Source organism: Caretta caretta, chromosome 1 (genome assembly GCF_965140235.1).
Source record: "Caretta caretta isolate rCarCar2 chromosome 1, rCarCar1.hap1, whole genome shotgun sequence".
In the NCBI taxonomy this organism is placed as follows: domain Eukaryota; kingdom Metazoa; phylum Chordata; order Testudines; family Cheloniidae; genus Caretta; species Caretta caretta.
Genome location: NC_134206.1, coordinates 262675295 through 262696154, shown reverse-complemented (window position 1 = coordinate 262696154; position 20860 = coordinate 262675295). Strand labels below are relative to the sequence as shown.

Genomic DNA, 20860 nt, shown 5'->3' with positions numbered 1-20860 from the left:
CCCCCCATTTTAAGGAAAGCTTAAATTCTTCAGAAACTGAGGGGACTTCCAGAGAAATACCACTGAAGTGTCTCACTGCTCAGCCTGATCCCCGAGCCATTCCTAAGTGCCCACCACCTATCCTGCATCCATGGGTACTTTAATTACCTCTGACTGATACTGGAGAGCTCTCTGCGGCAGTACCCGTGTAAGCTGTCATGCCAATCAAGTGCTGTGGAATTTAAGAGATAGGCTTACAAGACAGTAAATGCTCACATCCCAGTGATCAATATGGGCTGGGAAAACCAAACCTGGGTCTCCCAAAAGACACAGCACAGCATTGGCCACTAGGATAAAACAAGCCCTGGAACCTTCACAACATCACAGTCTTGAAGAGTGTGTTCCGGAGGAGAAAGTGTAAGTGAGATGACAAACTGTGACTGATTTGTCTCAGGGTCTCTATTCCTCACCTGGTATCTCATGATGTTAGGTTTGTAAGCCCTGAGAAGCTGAGCCTTTTGCAGGTTACAGATATATCCGATGGACAGGTTAGAAACACATCGATCCCTCTATGGAAAAGTCCAGTGCTGCAAGGGATTACAAGGGGCTACACACCCATCAAGGGGCCCAAAACCTGTGCACCCTTTCCTGGCCATGTAGACTTAGTCCCCAATCCTGCACAAGTTTACACACTTGGGTAACTTCACTGACTATGGCCTGGTCTACGCGACGAGTTTATGTCAGATTTAGCAGCGTTAAATCAAATTGATTCTGCACCCGTCCACACAATGAAGCAATTTTTTTTGACATAAAGGGCTCTTAAAACCGATTTCTGTACTCCTCCCCAAAGAGGGGATGAGCGCTGAAATAGACACCGCCATTTCGAATTAGGGTTAGTGTGGATGCAATTCGAAGGTATTGGCCTCTGGGAGCTATCCCACAGTGCACCATTGTGACCGCTCTGGACAGCACTCTGAACTCGGATGCACTGGCCAGGTGTACAGGAAAAGCCCCGGGAACTTTTGAATCTCATTTCCTGTTTGGCCAGGCGAGCTCATCAGCACAGGTGACCATGCAGTCCCAGAATTGAAAAAGAGCTCTAGTATGGACTGAACAGGAGGTACTGGATCTGATCGCTGTATGGGGAGAGGAATCCGTGCTATCAGAACTATATTCCACAAGACAAAATGCCAAAACATTTCAAAAAATCTCTGAGGCCATGAGGGACAGAGGCTACAGCAGGGACGCAACACAGTGCCGCGTGAAACTTAAGGAGCTCAGACAAGCGTACCAGAAAACCAAAGAATCAAACGGACACTCCGGGACAGAGCCCCAGACATGCTGCTTCTACGCTGAGCTGCATGCAATTCTAGGGGGATCCACCACCACTACCCCACCCCTGTCCGTGGACTCCAATGATGGGGTACTCTCCGCCAAGGCAGAGGATTTTGCGAATGAGGAATAGGAGGAGGAGGAGGACGAGCTTGAGGAGAGCACACAGCACACCGTTCTCCCCGACAGCCAGGATCTTTTTATCATCCTGACTGAAATACCCTCCCAACCCAACCAAGCTGGAGAAGAGACCTCTGGTGAGTGTACTTTTTTAAATATAACACGTTATAAAAGCAAGCGTTTAATGATTAAGTAGCCCTGAGGACTTGGGATGCATTCGTGGTCAGTACAGCTACTGGAAAAGTCTGTTAACGTGTCTGGGGATGGAGCGGAAATCCTCCAGGGACATCTCCATGAAGCTCTCCTGGAGGTACTCTAAAAGACTTTGCAGAAGTTTTCTGGGGAGAGCAGCCTTATTCCGTCCTCCATGGTAGGACACTTTACCACGCCATGCTAGTAGCAAGTAATCTGGTATCACTGCATGACAAAGCCCAGCAGCATAAGGTCCCAGTGTTTGCTGGCATTCAAGCAACATCCGTTCTTTATCTCTCTGTGTTATCCTCAGGAGAGTGATATTGTTCACGGTAACCTGGTTGAAATAGGGGAATTTAATTAAGGCAACATTCAGAGGTGGCCATTCCTACTGGGCTGTTTGCCTGTGGCTGAAAAGAAATCCTCCCCGCAGTTAGCCACATGGTGGGGGGGGAGGGGGACACTGGCGCTGAACTGTTCGCGTTTGGCTAGCAGAGATCTTCCCTGATACCAGCCACGGAGTGGGGTGAAGGGTAAAGCGATCATCCCAGAGAATTGGATGCGGGGGCATTAGTTTGGTTTCTGCTGCTGCACGTTAACAGGAAAACTGCAGCACTAAATGGCCAACTCAACGTGCTTTGCTTGGTATGGGAGAGGAGGGCACTGCTGTTATGAAGGTTGCAGAAGCCTAAAGACTATGGCTTACCATGGCCGCCTGCAAGCCGAATTCTGTTGCCCGGCATTGCGTGTGTGATCTCTAACACCAAAGCCGCAGGCACTCAATATAAGATGCAAAATGAGACCTTGTACCAAAATCACATGTGCTATGTAATGTGAATAGTGTTGCTCACTGTGAAAGGATATAGCCATTGTTCTGTAAAATGTATCTTTTTTAAATACTTCACTCCCTTTTTTTCCTCCAGCAGCTGCAAATGTTTCAAGCCTCCCTCCTCCGTCCCAAAGACTATCTCAGATAAGGCGGCGAAAAAAACGCACGCGCGATGAAATGTTCTCTGAGCTCATGCAGTCGTCTGGCACTGACATTGCTCAGCAGAACGTGTGGAGGGACACAATAGCAGAGTACAGGAAAGCGGCCGATGAAAGTGAGGAGAGGTGGCGGCAGGAAGATCAGAGGAAGAATGATGCAATGCTGGGGCTACTGCAGGATCAAACGGACATGCTCCGGCGTCTGGTGGACGTTCATGAACGGCAGCAGGATCAGAGACTGCTGCTGCAGCCTCTGTTTAACTGCCCCCCCTCCTCCCCAAGTTCCATAGCCTCCTCACCCAGATGCCCAAGAATGCTGGGGGGAGGGGGCGCGCTCCGGGCACCCAACCACTCCACCACAGTGGACAGCCCAAGCAACAGAAGGCTGTCATTCAACAAGTTTTGAAGTGGCCTTTTCCTTCCCTCCTACCTTCCTCCCACACCCCACCCAGACTACCTTGTGAGTTATCTCCCTATTTTTATAATCAATTAATAAAGAATATAAGTTTTTTAAACGATAGTGACTTTATTTCCTTTGCAAGCAAGCTGTGATCGAAGAGGGGAGGGCGGGTGGCCTACAGAGAATTTAGAGGCAACCAAGGGGGCGGGTTTTCATCAAGGAGAAACAAACAGAAGTGTCACACAGTACCCTGGCCAGTCATGAAACTGGTTTTCAAAGCTTCTCTGATGCACAGCGCTTCCTGCTGTGCTCTTCTAATTGCTCTGGTGTCTGGCTGCACGTATTCAGCGGCCAGGCAATTTGCCTCAACCTCCCACCCCGCCATAAACGTCTCCCCCTTATTCTCACAGAGATTGTGGAGCACACAGCAAGCAGCAATAACAGTGGGAATACTGGTTTCACTGAGGTCTGAGTGAGTCAGTAAACTGCGCCAGCAACCCTTTAAATGTCCAAATGCACACTCTCCCACCATTCTGCACTTGCTCAGCCTATAGTTGAACAGCTCCTTACTACTGTCCAGGGTGCCTGTGTAAGGCTTCATGAGCCATCACATTAAGGGGTAAGCTGGGTCCCCAAGGATAACTACAGGCATTTCAACATTCCCAACAGTTATTTTCTGGTCTGGAAGTAAATCCCATCCTGCAGCCATTTAAACAGACCAGAGTTCCTGAACACGCGAGCGTCATGAACCTTTCCCGGCCATCCCACGCTGATGTTGGTGAAACATTCCTTGTGATCCACCAGTGCTTGCAGCACCATTGAAAAGTGCCCCTTGCGGTTTATGTACTGGCTTTTCTGGTGGTCTGGTCCCATGATAGGGATATGGGTTCCGCCTATAGCCCCACCACAGTTAGGGAATCCCATTGCAGCAAAGCCATCCACTATGACCTGCACATTTCCCAGAGTCGCTACCTTTGATAGCAGCAGCTCAATGATTGCGTTGGCTACTTGCAACACAGCAACCCCCACAGTAGATTTGCCAACTCCAAATTGATTACCGACTGACCGGTAGTTGTTTGGCGTTGCAAGCTTCCACAGGGCTATTGCCACTCGCTTGTGAACTGTGAGGGCTGCTCTCATCTTGGTATTCTTGCGCTTCAGGGCAGGGGAACGTAAGTCACAAAGTTCCATGAAAGTGCCCTTACTCAGGCAAAAGTTTCGGAGCCACTGGGAATCATCCCAAACTTGCAACACTATGCGGTCCCACCACTCTGTGCTTGTTTCCCGGGCACAGAATCAGCGTTCCACAGCATGAGCCTGCCTCAGTAACACCATGATCTCCAAAATGCCTGGGACTACGGTTTTAAAGAAATCTGTGTTCATGTCCTCATCACCGCACTGCCGTCACCTCCTCGCCTGGTTTTTCAGGTGCTGGTTCTGCATAAACTGCACGATAACGTGCAAGGTGTTTACAATGGTCATAACTGCTCCGGTGAGCTGAACGGGCTCCATGCTTGCTATGCTATGGCGTCTGCTCGGGCAATCCAGGGAAAAGGGTGCGTAATTATTGTCTGCCGTTGCTTTCACGGAGGGAGGAAGGGTTGACTGATGACATTTACCCATAACCACCCGCAAAAAAATGTTGGCCCCATCAGGCATTGGGAGCTCAGCCCAGAATTCCAATGGGCAGCGGGGACTGCGGGAACTGTGGGATAGCTACCCACAGTGCACCGCTTGGAATGTCGACGCTTGCCACGGTACTGTGGACGCACACCGCCGAATTAATGTGCTTAGTGTGGACGCATGCACTCAACTTTATACAATATGTTCCCAGAAATCGACTTCTGTAAAATCGGAGTACTTTCGTAGTGTAGACATGGCTTATGAGTAGCCCAGCTAACTTCAGTAGGACTACTCACGAGTCAATTTCAGCATTTGCGTAAATGTTTTCAGGATCAGAGCCTAAGTTCACCCCATTGAGGCTTTAACTCCATTTTATCACAAAGGAATGGTATGAGGCACCGGCATATATATTTAGAGGGGAAGGTCACCCCCTTGCATTGGTATTAGAATATACTCCATTCATAGTTACCTGTAATTCCAATAGAGAGCACCAACAAAATGGTTTATAAATTTACAGAATGGTTGTTAGCCTCCTGAAAAGCACCTTTAAAATGTGTCACTCTCTCACAGAGAGTTTAGCTTTTTGAGAGGAAAGGGGAGTTTGGAGATTTTTCCCCAGGATCACCACCCGTCTCCTGAGCCCTCAAATGGTCTACATCTTAGCTAGCCACTGGGTAGGATTCCTAGCCCCCTGCCAGGCTGGGACAGCAGGAGACCAGAACTAGGAATCCCCTGAACAGAATAGTGCAGTAACTGCAAGGGCCAGCAGAGTCCAGGCCAATGTGAATCATTTCTGCCTGTGAACGGGGATTTTATTTTAGCATGATGATGTCTGTTCCCTCACAGCTCGAGTTCTGGCTTGACAGCAGTTCTAACCTCAGAGTTGAAACGGTGCTGATGAGCTAAGAGGGAAGCAGTCAGCAGCCAAGCAGAGCAGAGAAGCGCCTCTTCTGATGAAGATAAAGTGGGTCCAGAGCGACAGGGCCACATCCAGGTGAGTTCCAAAACCTTCTGGAGCAACTCCAGCAAAGGCACACTAGAGAGCAGCACAGCCACCACTATGCAGGAGAAAAGGGTACAACAGGCTTCAAGAGTCTGCTGGAATGGCATAGAAGGAATCAGCATGTATGTGACACAAGTGATTTAAGCAAGCCACTACAATCAAGAGGCAACCAAAAAAACCCACAGGGCACAGCTCCTCAGACCAGTGGTCAGTTTAGTCTGGCATTCCACCTTGTGCCACACAGGTGTGATCCCTGATACAGCTAATAGAATAAACAGCATTCAAATAATCTAGTACGGTGGCCATCTTAATTTTTCTCTATATATTATTATTTAATTGGGGGTAGAGCCTGAAAGCCCCAGTCAGGCATCAGGGCCCCACTGTGCTAGCTAGCTATTGTATGAACGAGTAAAACAAAGCTAGTCCCATGCTCCACAGTGGCCAATATCTGAACCCTGAAGCAAAAAATAAAAACCACACCCCAACCCCATAATGCACCTGGCCAATTGCATAATGCTGTAAATAGAAGGAAAAAACGCCTTCTTGACTTCCACATGGAGGTGATCAGTTGTCATTGATTGCCCTTATTACCTTTGTTAGCCCAGCTACAACCCGATGAGACTAAGTCAGTGAAATCATCCAACCCCACATCATTTGACACAATTCCACTTCACCTCTCTGTTGACTACATGTTGTTGTCTGGTGAAGGCTCCAATATAGGAAGTTCAAGGAAGGCTGCAGCAGCTCAACATCTCCTGGTCTGCATTTCCCACAAAGGTCACTGACTAGAAGACAGAACGCTATATATCAGTACACAGCACCCTCAGAAATATCTGATATAAAGACAATTCTGAGCAGCTCACTACAAGAAAGATGCCATTTAACTGGAGAGAATTCAGATAAGAACAACAAAATGATGGATGGGCTGGAGGGATTGAGGAAAATTAACAAAACTAACAGAATACTTTGGCTAAACAAAGAGTACAAATTAATGCAGCACCCCAGGTGTGCATGGTGCATAGCACATACAGACTGACAGGCCCCTGCAACAAAGAGACTATGTTCTATACTAGACAGACTGCAGCAACGGATAACAACAGCAAAACAAAGGGTTGGGGCAGAGAGCATGGGAGGATGAGGGGCCCAACAGTGATGGACTGGGAGATAAACTGATTGTTACATGTGTATATTGTTTGTTCATAACATCAAACATTTGGGGATGATGTCTAGCAAGAAGGCCTGGGAGGAGGTTAAGGACTGAAAGGCTAAGCATAGAACTGCCATATCAGACCAGCACCATGGTCCATCCAGTCCTGTATTCCGTCTCATAGAAAGGCCAGCACCAGATACTTCAGAGGAAAGTGCAAGAAACACCATGATGAATTGCCTGCCCGTTTATTATTTGTGTTGCAGTACAGCCTGGAGGCTCCAACCCCAGTATGCTAGGTTAGTACAAACATAACAAAAAGACAGTGCCCTACTCAGAAAAGCTGACAGTCTAAAAGGAGATGCTTCTTCCTAACCCTGACCTCTTTAGTTAGCTCAGTGGTTCCCAAACTGAGGTTCGTGAATGTTACAGGGGGTTCTCGGGAAAAAAATCCCTAAGGGTAGACAGAGCTGTCCATATGGACCCCGGGCAGCCCGGGGCCAGCAGCCCGGAAATAGCTCAGTGGTTTGAGCATTGGCCTGCTAAACCCAGGGTTGTGAGTTCAATCCTTGAGGGGGCCATTTGGGATTTGGGGTAAAATTTGGGGATTGGTCCTGCTTTGAGCAGGGGGTTGGACTAGATGACCTCCTGAGGTCCCTTCCAAACCTGGTATTCTAATGATTGTAATAATAAACATAGCCTTGAGCACTTCCAAGAGCTAATTAGATCAAAGCAAGCATATCTATCACAGCAAGGAGATTTAAACTTCAAGACTCCTTATACTAAATAGAAAGGGAGGTGGATATTTTTGCTGTTTTTAAAATTAAATAGGCTGCTAGTGTTGTTTTTAAATTATTATGAAGAACAAGTTTGAGCTTTGTTGTAACGTGCATTGTTTGCCTGGACTGCTCAAGACCTGACTGCTTGTGTAGGAGGAACTCTTGAGTTGGCTTCTTAAATACCTTCATACTGTTTCACATCTGATACTCCTTGATGAAACATAGGAGCCAGAGGCACCAGTACAGGGGGGACGACGAGGGTCATGTGTCGCCCCCACGTCAGCACGCCCCCCTGGCGGATCCCTCCCCTTTTTCCCTGGCAGCCCCCCCAAGCCTCCCACTTTTCCAGCAGTGCCCCCCCAGGCCCTGGGGTGCATATGGGCTTCGCCCCAGCACCGTCTTTTTCTACTGGCACCTCTGATAGGAGCCTTGTCTTATAACAGGTTTAATCAAAAGTGATACAAGCTACAAAAGTGAGATCTTGGAGGAGTGTTGCTGTTTTCATCATGTAACAAAAATACTGTAATGATAAATAATAATGAATAGTGTGTAATAAGCATCTCATAAAAACAAATTTTATATTTCCAAGATCACTGCTTTTATAATTTATGCTGAGGTAAGGGAGAAAATCCTTGGAAATATTAATTTTTAGGAGGGGGTTCACGAGACTTGACATTTTAGTGAAAGGGGTTCGCAGGTTGTTGAAGTTTGGGAACCACTGAGTTAGTTGCTACATGAGAATCTGTGGAATAGTCACAAGGAAAGTAATGGAAGCACCAAAGTGTGGATCTTTCAATGGAATAGCGTCCCTGCACTCCACCCCGGGCGGCGCTATTCTATTGAAAGGATAGCACCTGAAGAACACTGTAAAGAATATCCCTGCATTGGCCATGGTGGGAAATAGGAGAGGAGGGAGCAGATGATCTAGTAACCTCTTTTCCATCTCTCATGTCTATGATAACTGAGAAGCTTGCATGACACGTCCATCTGCTGTCCCCATATGCACAGAGAGGTGAAAGGGTATGTTCCAGCAGCCCAAAGCACATCTTTGAGGCCTGCCATGAAAAGGCCCATCTGATTTCATTTTCCTACACGCATTTTCCCCTTCTCTGCCTTCTCTGCAGAGGGAGAACTGGAATAAACTGAGAAAGGAGGAGGGAGATTTTCTGCTCCTGAGGAATGGAGACAGATACAGAAGTACACAGATGGGTTTCAGAAGGGAAAGAGAGATGTGACATAACTACATAGGCAAAAAGGAGCAACAGAGGTTCAAAATCTTGTCTGAAGGAGTCTGGAGTAATTTTCATCTGCCTAAAGCCCTGGCTATTGCATTTCCCTCCAGCTACATGTGAAAGCTAAGCACAATACCCAGCCTCATTCTCTGGTTCCCTTTGGCTGCTGGACGCTAGAAGTATCCTCCACTGCTATGTTGGAAACCCAGTTCAAACCTCATTCCCAGGACTATGAGTAAGGCAGAGACCATCTGCTCAGCCACTGGTGCGGGACGCCTGCAGGCAATGAATTGCACATCAGCAACCCACTCCAGCCACCTAAGGGGCACCAGTGATGGACTCCATTCTCACCCAGTCCAGTCCCACCCAAAGGGAAAAAACTGTGGCCTTGATGTGAGGTCTCAGGCAACAAAGGTGCTTTAAAGGCAGGAAGCAGAGGAAACACTCTCACAGCTTGAGCCTCATTTATTGTACAGATGCTTTGCACTACACTCTGATGGTGGAAAAGGACCTTTAAGTGACTGTAAATGTGATGTAACTTACTGCCACGGCAGTGTAATGGGACCTGAGCTCCAATAAGAACCAGGCCCTTGGACTCAGTACAGAACTGCTGGGTTAGAGCACCCTGGGGAATGCAGAATCACATCCCAACAGGAAAACAATGGATGCAGAGGCTCACCATGGTGAAGCAGCTTGAAGTCTGTGCTGTCCAGCTCTCTCTCAGCCTCATTCCTCAGCTGCACCAGGAAGAGAAGGCTCAGCAACAGAGGCAGGCTCTTGCTAGCTAACAAAGGATATGAAGAGTTGGTCAATGCATGCCATCCTCCTGCTGTCTGATAGGTACTGCACATTTTGGAGCTGGGGGGAGGAGGAGTTGTAAACTAACTGCCACAATCTCTGCCATCCCAAACCCCTTGTTCACTCTAGATCAGGGCTGAGCTTCCTTCCCTTCAACAGCTGGGTCCCACCAACACTGTTCTAGATTAGCTAGAGAAGAGCAAAAAGGATGGGATATGGGGTAATACTTCCTCTCCCAGGAGACCAGAGCCCCTTCAGCACAGAACTTGGGTTTCACTTTCTTAGTGAGCCATTTAAGAGACTCTCTCACCTACATTTTTACAAAAGGGTCCAAAACCCTCTGAGAAGCTGGAAAGCATTTCTTTCCATTCTGATGCTTCTTGTCCCAAATGTTTATCCATCTTAGGTAATTATGTGGCACCTCACACTCTAATGTATTGATCCTCACAACGCCCCTGGGATGTAAGGGAGCATTAGTATCTTCATTTTGCAGATGGGAAACTGAGGCACGTGGTGACTGAACAACTTACACAGGATCACAAAGGATGGCTGCGGCAGAGCAGGGAATTGAAGCTGTGTCTCCAGAGCTTCAGTCCTCAATCTTAACCACAAAGCCATCTTTCCTCCCCTGCCTCTACCTGAGCTTCTATCTGCTGGGCAGCACACAGGTGAATAGTTACATATGTGTGTGTGTTTGTACATGTGTCTGAGTGATATATGCAGGATGAATTACCATAGGCTTAGAAAAACTTTTCCAAATGCTGCTCAGGGGATTTTCCTTTTGGGAGGGGAGGTTTAACTGTTTTTTAAAATCCACTTGGGGTTCAGAGAACTTGAGCCCAAAGCCCTCTGGTTATTTATACAAGTTTTCCAGATACACTGCCCCTTCCCCTGACCTGTCACAGACCTTGTCAAAGGGGCCACCTCCAGTGGGAGGCAAGAATTCAAGTCTCCGAGGCTCATTCAGTCGTTGGCTTCCCAGATGAGACTATGAATAAATGGGCCACAGCTAGCATAAACCGCAACACAAGCAGTGCCTGTGATGTTAGGAATACAGGAACTGCAATGGTAGATCAGACCTCAGATCTATCTTGCCTAGTACTCTGTCTCTGACAGTGGCCAGCACCAGATGCTTCAGAGGAAGGTGTAAGAACCCTGACAGTAGGCAGAGGTGGGATAATCTGCACCCATGTTGTTACCTATGCACTAGGAACTGTACTGAGCTCCACCAACTCACGCTGCATAGAGAGCTGAACAGAAAAGAGACAGGAATGACTTTCAGTCACTAGCTACCTGAGGGTGTGTCTACATGGGACATATACTGGCAGAACTCTACAGCTATAGTTATACTGATATAACTTTCTGTGGGTACATTCTTTTACCCCAGAATCAGAATGCCTTTTTAAAATTTAATTCAGACCATTTTCAAAGTGACATAAGCAAACCAGAAAAGACACTTGAATTCTGGAATAAAAGTGTGTCCACATGGGGAGTTATATCAGTGTAACTATAGTGGTACAGTACTGCTGCTAAATGTCCCCATGTAGACAAGCCCTGTCATTAGGGCCTGGTCTACATTTAAATCTCATGCCAGCAAAGCTATGTCAGGTAGGGGTGTGATTTTTTTGACTAGCATAGCTATGCCAGTACAAGCCCTAATGTATATGCTGTGTATTTCGGGAAATTGGTATAATCCATATCTCCACTTGCAGGGTTTCCTATGTAGGCAAGGCCTAGATTAGAACCAGTAACTCAGAAATCAAAGGCTTTTTATCCTAGATTTAGCCCCTTGAGCTATCCAGTCCTTTCATAAACTTTATCATGTGTGTCCCTAATTACACGTGGGATTCACCTCGTAAAGTGGTGGAGCTGCTCTCCACTAGAAGCTGCTGCAGGATCTGTAGAAACTGACTCCGAAGGAGGTCACAAACAACAACATCCTCGTTTCTTTTCAGAAACATACTCAAGGTCATCAAAACCTTGTGAGCCACTTCTGTGGTGCTCAGGCAGACCAGGTCCTGAAAGGGAAGAAGTGCAGACATTACCTTTCGGTCTTCATTAAGCAGAAGTCATTGTTGTTCACTATCATTATGCTACATTGGTTCCTTGGGAGACACCCTAGTGATGTGGATGTTCAAACTAAGTATGGCCATTAAGCAGAGTGTATTGTATAACATAGGTAGGCTCTCCTCTTTGATAGCCAAACACCTTCTGTAAGTGGGCTGTTAGAATTAATATATTGATATGTGGCTATCAAGTGCATAGGCATAGGAAGTAATACAAGCTGAAGGCCAAGAATTTTAAAAACAAGTGCCTGAAGATAGGCACCCAAATCAGTGGACTGAGTTTCAAGAGTGTTGAGCAGCCCGCCACTCTCATGGGGAACTACTGCTTTGAAAAATCAGGCCACTTATGGTAAGTGCCTAAATATGGATTTATGAGCCTAACTTTAGGTACTTTGTTTTAAAGTTCTTGACCTAGAAGCCTAGCACATATAGAAGCAACATAACTGATAAAAGTGATCAACTATGTGACACATAAACCAAATATTCCTAGAATCACTGAAATTAGAAATGGAAAAGACTTGTATAGATCACCTAGTCCATCCCCGCCCCCAGCATAGTCCTTCCTGGAGTCTCATAGCTAAATTTCCACTAGCTCTGGACAAGATTCAGCACAGCACTTAAGCACGTGCTTTACTTTATGCATGTGCTTCAGTGTTTGCTGAACAGGAAAGGACTTAAGTACGTGCTTAAAGTTAAGCTTATGTTTAAGTGCTTTGGTGAATTGGGACCTATGAAGACTGGGGTAGAAAATACTGAGACTATTATAATGCCATCCTATAAATCAGCAGTATTCCCTCACCTGGAATAACAGACTGAGCTCTGGCTGCGGCATCTCAAAAAAGTATAGCCAAAACAGAAAGGATTCAGAGAGAGGCCACAAAAATACTTTGAAGGATAGAGAGATTTCCATATGAAGAGAGACTGAAAATATGGGGACTGTTCAGAGAGGAGTACGAGGAGACATAATGGAAGTATAAATGTAATGAATGCTTCAGAGAAGGTAAATTGAGCACTCCTATTTACCCTTGTTTGTAATACAAGAACAGGGGGACATTCAGTAAAGCAGAAAGACAACACATTTAAGAGTGATAAAAGGAAATCCTTCATGCAATTATGTATAATTGCCCTGTAGAACTCACTGCAACGAGATATAAAGATTTGAATTCTATTAAGCAAGGATTAGATATCTATATGGATAATGAGAACATCCACAGTTATATTAACAGGATAAAATATTTCCAAGAGATAGAAACCCTTAGGCTTACATGCATGAGCTGACCACTTATTTCCCAGGGTTAGGAAAAAACTTCCCTTATGAGCAAGTTTTTTCATCATCATCCATTATGGGGTTTCTTGCATCTTCCTGTGAGATACAGGATACTGATCACCACAAGAAATAGACCAGTGGTCTGACCCAAAAAGTCCTTTGTTCTTAACACAATACAACACTGTTCCCACGAGCTACTGCTTATATTTAGTATTGAATTCACTCCAGGGTGGCCTTCATCTGTACAGGTCAGGAATATAATCAAAAATTGGCAGAATGTCTTCACTGTGTACATTTTTTTCTTTTTTTTACTCAGAAGCTAACGGTCCCAAATGAAGCCACGCACCATCTGTCCTATCTAATCCAGAATTTTAATAAGAACAGCTAAGCAAATAAAACATTTTGGGAAGGATATTCATTTTTGTCTTCCTGTGACAAGTCTTCCATTTTACAAGAGTTTTAACTTGCCCTAACAGATGGTGGTTATTTTTCTCATAAATTTGGTTTATAACTGATGGAATATTTATACCAAGACACTGGACTGTTTGATTAGCTCATCTAAATTCAAACTGATCATGCTGTACCCCTGCAGAGAGGTGAATTGCCAATATCTGTGATTTACTGTAGTTTACTTTAAAACCTGAAACAGAGCTAAATTAATTTCTTTCTGTAGGAGTGCATGGCAAAGAGAAAATGGGAAAATGGGAACATAATATCATTCACAAATGATGCAATTTGTTTTTCTTTTACCTGTTTATACCTGTAATATTTAACCTGATTTTAGTTTGCTGAATGAAGGGTTTCAAAATTATTGTGAAAGATAATGGGGTAGATAAGTCATCCTGGGGCATCCCTCCTTTTAATTCACATTGATTTGTCAGCTCATCCTTCACTTTCACTGATTCTCTGGAAATGTCAGTTGCCTGAATACTGTTTCGTATTCTGGAATCTAGTCTCAAATGGTGAAGGATTTCTCTAAGAAATGTCCATTCTGTCTGTTGGCCCTTTCAGGAACTGGAGAGAAAAAAATACTTTGCAACCTCTTAGACCAGGCCAGATGTACCAACACCCCAAGCCCTGTGTATGCTGCCTTGTATGTGCCTATTCATAATAAAACCTACCTTGTTTCTTAATTATTTTGGGAGGCTGTTTATCCAAGAGCATGCTATTACTTTATCTAAAAGCTTAGCCGTTTTAGTAATGAAATAGGTCTCTATTCTGATATATAGTATCCTTATCAGGTTTGGGAAGAAATAACAACACAATTGTTATGCTTCCCTTACAGATTCAGGCCATACAGATTTGCCTGAAGAGATGTTAAATACATTTGCTATGTGAAAAGCTAACTTATCTTAGTCTTATCAAAGAACTCTCCTTTACAGCCACCAAGGGCTTGATACTTTCATAATGACATTGTGTCACTGACTTCAGTGGAGCTACACTGATTTACATCAGCTGAGGATCTGGCTCATTATTCCAACTGCTGGGAGAACCTTGCCTCGTTGATCCCAAAGGCTTCAGATTTCAGTTTTTGTAAGAGCAGCACAGGGTGCTATTTACAGTCCTGGGAATCCTGGGAATAGCACAAAGAAACACCTCCCAGTTAATAAATAGACTCCCTCAGTTCCAGTCTTTACATGCCATTTTGGAAGCTCTTTATTTCTCCCTTTCTTTCCTATCCTATTCTATCCTTAGCCTATCACAGTCCCCACATTAACAGAGCAACTTTTTGCAAAGCTACCACAGAAGAGATTACCAGCTGTGTGCAAGGAGCTCACAGTACGTGTGAAATGAATTTTTTTGTACTGTGTATAAAGAAGTGCCAGTTAAGCAGCACCTTTCTGATGGGCTTCACTACCTATCTGGGTTGCTGAAGGCCCTCCAGGCAGGTTGGACGGGTTGCCCAGGTACAGCCAAAGGCCCACAATCCCATTTTCCATGTCAGGTATGCACGTCTGGTTTATGACCAGAGCTTAATTTGTGCCAGGGCACAGCCCTGACCCCTCTCCTGTCAGTGGCGGGCTGTGACATTTACAGTAAAGCATGTCATTCCACACTTGTACGCAAGGCATGGCCTTGCACGTACGGTGTGCGCAGAGGGCACTCTGTGCGGAGGACACCATGTTGTTCTGCAAAATGGCCTCCTCCACGCAGCTTGACCTTGCCTGAATGGTGCCATTTTGTTCTAGGAACAGTATTATCTCTATTGCTTGAGCCCCAGCACCTCTTTCTTTACAAATCAGACACTGTCTGTGACTGCATATGCACATGTGAGACTGCTCGCTTAAGCCCAGATTCAAAAAAGCACTTATCCATGTGCTTAAGTGCTCTCCTGAATTGGGGCCACAGATGGCAAACTGTCCTTATGAAAGTCACATACCAGCAAAATGAGTAAAACACTGGAATTCTCCTTCAGGATGTGAAGCAAAGTGGTAAAGCTGTTTGGATAATCAGGCAAGCTAGAGGAGAGCCCAGAGACAGCATCTTCAGACTCAATCTGACTGTAGTCTTCCCAGGAAAACCAGAGCTGGAGGATCCGGTGACCGAATTTGCCCACAAGCTCAGAGTAATGCAGGAAAAATTTAAGCAGAAGAGGATGATGAATATAGACCAAGCTCAGATCTGATGTATTCTCCAGGACCCTCCTTATGGCACACAGTGGACTCTGACAAGAGTGGAGAGACGGAGAGAGAGATATAACCATTAGATGAAGCTGATGTAATGAGATCCCATTGTGAGAAGTGCAATTATGTGCCCTGTTTATGCAGTCTATCAATATCAATTAAATACAGTCTTGTGAAAGCCTTTGAATCACAAAGTCTAAAAAACTCTTGCAAGCTCTGTTCAGTGCTCTAAACCAGCAAAAGCCAAATGGAAGCATTAGAAAGCCTACTGCCGAGGTTGCTGCTGCTCTCAGGAGACTGAAGCTATGGAATTTATAACAGCATTCACGTGCACTCCCAGGACTACCCATCATGCAAACACCTTCCCACATGTACACAACTTTATTCAATACAATCTGTATCCCGAAGTGTTTGTCACAGTTAAATAACCTGAGAGTATACATGGCGTGAGCTCCCCGAGTCTATTCACTGACCATCACACACAGACACTTTTCTGGGGTGGAGGGGAGAAGGTAAAAAGTGGTGGTGATGAAATCAGCTTTTACCAAGTCTAAGGCTTCGCCTTTGTTTTGACAGACTGCCAGAAGGTAAAGAACGGCTCTGAAGACATAAGGAGGGGGACAGTCTCCCTGGTCCTGCACTGACAGAAGGAAATTTCTTATGGCTGAAAATAATTCTGCCTCTGGAACAAACCTGCAAACAAGGAGGGGGAATAGTAATGATGACAGGCTGAACCCTCTGGTATCTGTGTACAGTACTGCCCCCTCCTCAATCACACCACTCGGCTCACCTGTCTTCCAGGGCATAGGCACAGTACAAGAGGAGCAGGAGGCAATATTGGTGGCTACGAAGAGCTTCATCTAAACAGAAGGGATCTGGGGTTTCTGACAGGAGGGTGAGGCTTTCAGGCACGTTGCAGTTTAACTGGGGCAGACTCCTCTGCAGGAGCTCAGACATCTCTCGCTCTAGAAACAAAACCAGCATGAGAAGGGCAGGAAGGACTCGGGAATACCAGAGCAAAGGCAGAGAGGTCTGGAGCGAGGGGTGCATAGTTACCCGACCCAAAGTCAGGAATATAAAATCAGGGAGGGATCTGGCTGAGAAATACTGAAGTCCTTCGTTTATCCCCAGAGCAGCTATAGCACAAGCAACAGCAAAGCATGATTCTCTGGTGCAGATCTGCTGTACATGCCTCAACCCTACCTAGTGAGATCATAGCTAAAGATGAGAAGGGAGTTCTACTTTCACAGCCCATTCAGTCCTTGGCTCTCTGCTGAGGCCATCAACAGAAATACTAATTAGTGCCAACTGTGTGGTTTTTGTGGTGTAGAAATCTGCACCCACCCAGAACTGGAGTCAGAGACCGACACACTCATTTCACTTAGGGCTTGAAATTATCGGTGCAACTAAATTGGAAAAAAGCACTCTTATTCCAGGAGAATGGGGTCTGCACTGAGAGTTATATCAGTATAACTATCACAGTATCTCTAATATCCTGGCACTGACATGGCTACAACTACATGCACATCATGGTATAATTATACCAGCAGTATTGTGGCAGTAAATTTTGCGTGCAGTCAAGCCCCAGAGATTGCTGAAAGAGGGATGGATTTTTAAATGGCTCAAGGCTTGGTTTTGAGTATGGAGTAACTATGTTTAGAAAAGCCCCATTCGCCTCCCTGTCAGACAAGCTAAACCAGCTGAAAAACCTTTAAATCAGGGGCAGACTGGGTCCACGCAATCTGAACCAGATTAAATTGTCTCCTTCATCAAACTTACCCTCCTGGGAAGAGTCCTCCATCTTCTCTGCAGCTGAATGAAGGCTGAGGCACATGCTGTAGAGGAAGCTGGAACAGGCTTGATTCAAAGCAGGGTTACTTGAAGGGAGAACAAAAAGATATTATGAGAATGGAGATCTAGCCTGATGCATCCTCTCCAGGCTTAGGATTCCTTGTGTTTATTTGACAGGAGAGCATCAACCTAAGGGCAACAACTAACTGCACACAACATCTCCTCTGTCAAGACATGACACCCAGAGCTTGGGGCTCCAGGAGACACAGGGGAACCTCACACATTTCGGGATGAATAGCAAACTGCAGTGAAGAGCTATCAGAGCAGTGGCATTCCAGGGGTTAACACTGAAGAGTGGCAAAAAAATTACCTAAAAGGGTGAGAATAACACAATCCCAGGCACTTCCCTCCCTGGCTGTGAGGACTTCTCACGAAGACCCCTATAGAACAGGACCATCACAGAGCCCAGTGTTTCATGGGCCGCCTGCCCATCTATTCCCAGTCGCAGACCACCTCCCTGCCCAATCGCAATCACAAAACATCCCCATTTTAACTATCACACCTGCTCACATGGACAAGTGATACTAGGATCATAGCGGAAGTATTTTTAGCTACTCTTGTAATGAGATGTAGCAGCTGGATACAAGGAGAGCCAATACCACGCAACTAGCCTGCTTGCTGCAGACTATTAGCAAGTGCTCCATAAGTAGAACCCTACAAATCTGTGATATCCGCTTTATATCCACAGATATCAGTGGACCATGCTTGCGGATCGGATACGGATACAAATTTTGTATCGGTGCAGGCACAGACGACTTGTGCCTCCGGATACTGGGGGAGAGGGCACAATCTAAAGGGGAGGACACATGACTGCCCCATGTGCCTCTTCTGTCCAGCGACTGCCTGCACCCAGCCCGGGGCCGCCATGCTCTCCCCGCCCCACTAGAATTACCTGGCAGGGGGGACAGGTAGGGGGCTCTGTCCTTCTTCCACTCTACTTCCCCTCAACGTTCAACCGCTCTCCCTGACAGCTGGGCCTGGGCGGGGAGCAGGAGGGAGCCACTTCTCATGCTGGCTGAAGTTGGCCACTCTGGGTTGCCTACTCTGTGCTGCGCAGCAGCTGCCTGAGAGAGAGTCTGGCTGGGGTGGCGGCCTGCCATGCCACACCTTTGCTCCCCATCCAAGCCGGCTGCTGGGAGCAGGGGCTGAGCGAGCCAGAGTCCCTCCTCCTCCCCAGCAAGTTTCCAGCTCACTCAGCCCCTGTCCCTAGCAGCTGGGCCCAGGCAGGGAGCAGAGAGAGCGGGGAGGACAGTCACCCAAGCCAGGCTCTCTCTCAGGCAGCCGCTGCGCTGCCAGAGCAGCGACCTGGAGCAGCTGGTGTGAGAAGTGGTTGATCCCGCCCCTTCCGCTCCACACCTGAGCCTAGTTGCTAGGGACAGGGGCTAAGCGTTCCAGGGGGCAAATGCAGTGAGAGTAGGGAGCCCCTTTCCTTCCCCACTCCCCGGCAGGCCACAGAGAAATATGGGGGGAGGAGGGCACTTGACCCCACACATCCCCCTATGTGTCGCCTATGCAAGCAGGGCTCTATCCATAAGCTTTCAAGCTCTGCTTGAAATGACCCAGCATAATGTATTTTGTTAGCGTTCTTACCCTCCCCATCCCGTCTAATCAGTGAACCAGTATTTCTACAGATGGTATAGGGTTCTGTTCCTGGAATGCCAGAGCTCCAGTGAGATGGAACCTGCTGTAACTTCTCCTCTCCGTGGCATCCAGTGTCATCACTCCATCACAGCAGCACCATTCTACTGAATCTGAACAGCATGTTCCTTACTGGGCATCTTTTAAACCAGTTCTGGAGAAGTTTGTAGTTCACTTTGCCACTACATGATCAGTTTCCCATCCCACCTCCATCAACCTCATTTTTCCTTTCCAATTACTATTTAGGTCTTTCAACTGATGAAGGAAAATGGTGCTGGCCTAACTGAGCAGAGGGTATTTCAGATACATTCACATTTAATTCTGCTGCAAGAATAGGACATTTCCTCTTTTCTCAAATGGAAACTCTTGGTTTGGTTTCAATATAGAGGACAGTACCTTTGTCCAGTGCAGAATTTGGCCTTCAGCTCCAGTGCCAGTCGAATGAAAGAAGAGGATGCTAGAGAGAAGGCAGAGTAGGACAGAAGATAAACACATCATGAGAGCACAGAACGCAGGCAGGACCCCATGTCACGAACAACCATCCATGGCTTTTCAAAGCAACAGCTGGCAAACAACACAGGTCACCCCAGACAGAATGCATCTGCCAGGCTCATTCTCTTTTAGGTTCCATGGGCAAATTATTTTTCCAGATTTTGGAGAGAAGAGTGGGTCACTGGGTCTACAGGCTCAGAAGAGTTAAGCACTGCCAGATGTACTAGCTCAGGGTGAGAGTGAATTCCTCTTCATCTCTGATCGAGAAGGCAGTAAAGAAAACAGACAATATAGAGGAAATAAAACACTTTGTCTGATCTCCTGACTCCAAAAGTAGCCAATTCTGGAGGCTTCAGAGGAAAAGTACAAAGCTCCCATAACGGACCTAACTGAAGTGCTATGCTATGGGGTAAAGTCCTTCCAGCACCCAGCAGATCTTGTTTTTAATTCTGGGTTTTATCCTAGTTAACATAAGTGCAGATACTAGTCTTACTCAAATAAATGGCTCTATGTGAAATCTTGCTAAGCTCTTTTTTTCAATTATATCCAGCAGCAGCAAGTTCCCTGGGTTAATCAGGTTATTCACTGTGTAAAGAAGCACAGTGAATACAATGTCAGAATTCTGCATACCCAGCTTCCTAGAGAATTTCTCATGCATGCTCGGCACAACAGCAAACAGAGTGCTGAGGGCGGATATGAAAACCTCCATCAGAGCTGGGCTGGAAGTCCTTTCTGAGTGCTTCTGTGGGGAGAGGAAATGGTCAGCAAGCAAATGCCATATCCCTTTGTGCACAGACACTGACTTTCATTATTCCAGATGGGTGCTCCACTCCTGCTTTGCACCATCCCCACTCCGTCCCTTCTCCAGTGCCCCACCCTTGCTCTACCTCTTCCCCTAAGGCCCCACCCTCACTCCGCCTCTTCCCACCCACACTCCATCCCCTCCTCCGAGCACCTCCTGCCAGTCACTGAACAGCTCATCAGCAGGGCCGGCCGAACAGCTGTGGTTGGTGGGTGCTGAGCACCTGCTATTTTTTTTCTATGGGTGCTCCAGCCCCAGAGCACCCATGGAGTCAGCGCCCATGCCTTTGTGATGAGAAACATGCAAGCACACACCGGAGGAATCAGTGATCTTCCAGTGAGTCTCATATGGTTACAAAGCCAGGCAAATGCGACTGAAGTCAAACAGCCCTTGTTCCAACAAGACGGCTGACAGCAAGTATCCTGCCTCAGACGGTGGCCTATGCCAGGTGTTTCAGAGACAGATTTAATAACTTCCCCCTCTGAACAATTGTTCCTAACTGTGCAAGACTCTACACCAAGGAGAAAA

General features: G+C 46.5%; 1 protein-coding gene across 4 annotated transcripts in view; it reads right to left on the bottom strand.

The window, feature by feature from the left end:
- The window catches only part of MEI1 (meiotic double-stranded break formation protein 1), a 69154-nt gene that overhangs the window by 15083 nt on the left and 33211 nt on the right, over nt 1-20860 (bottom strand). For 2 of the 4 annotated variants that reach the window (XM_048835236.2, XM_075124206.1), the window contains 10 exons: nt 20161-20272; nt 19435-19495; nt 17329-17426; nt 16340-16514; nt 16095-16242; nt 15306-15590; nt 11445-11610; nt 9474-9578; nt 6311-6421; nt 5510-5691 (listed from right to left, as the gene is read on the bottom strand). In XM_048835236.2, the coding sequence (XP_048691193.2) occupies nt 5510-5691; nt 6311-6421; nt 9474-9578; nt 11445-11610; nt 15306-15590; nt 16095-16242; nt 16340-16514; nt 17329-17426; nt 19435-19495; nt 20161-20272 (1443 nt within the window). The remainder of the gene's footprint in view (nt 1-5509; nt 5692-6310; nt 6422-9473; nt 9579-11444; nt 11611-15305; nt 15591-16094; nt 16243-16339; nt 16515-17328; nt 17427-19434; nt 19496-20160; nt 20273-20860) is intronic. The other 2 variants (XM_075124205.1, XM_048835241.2) reach the window with 2 other exon arrangements.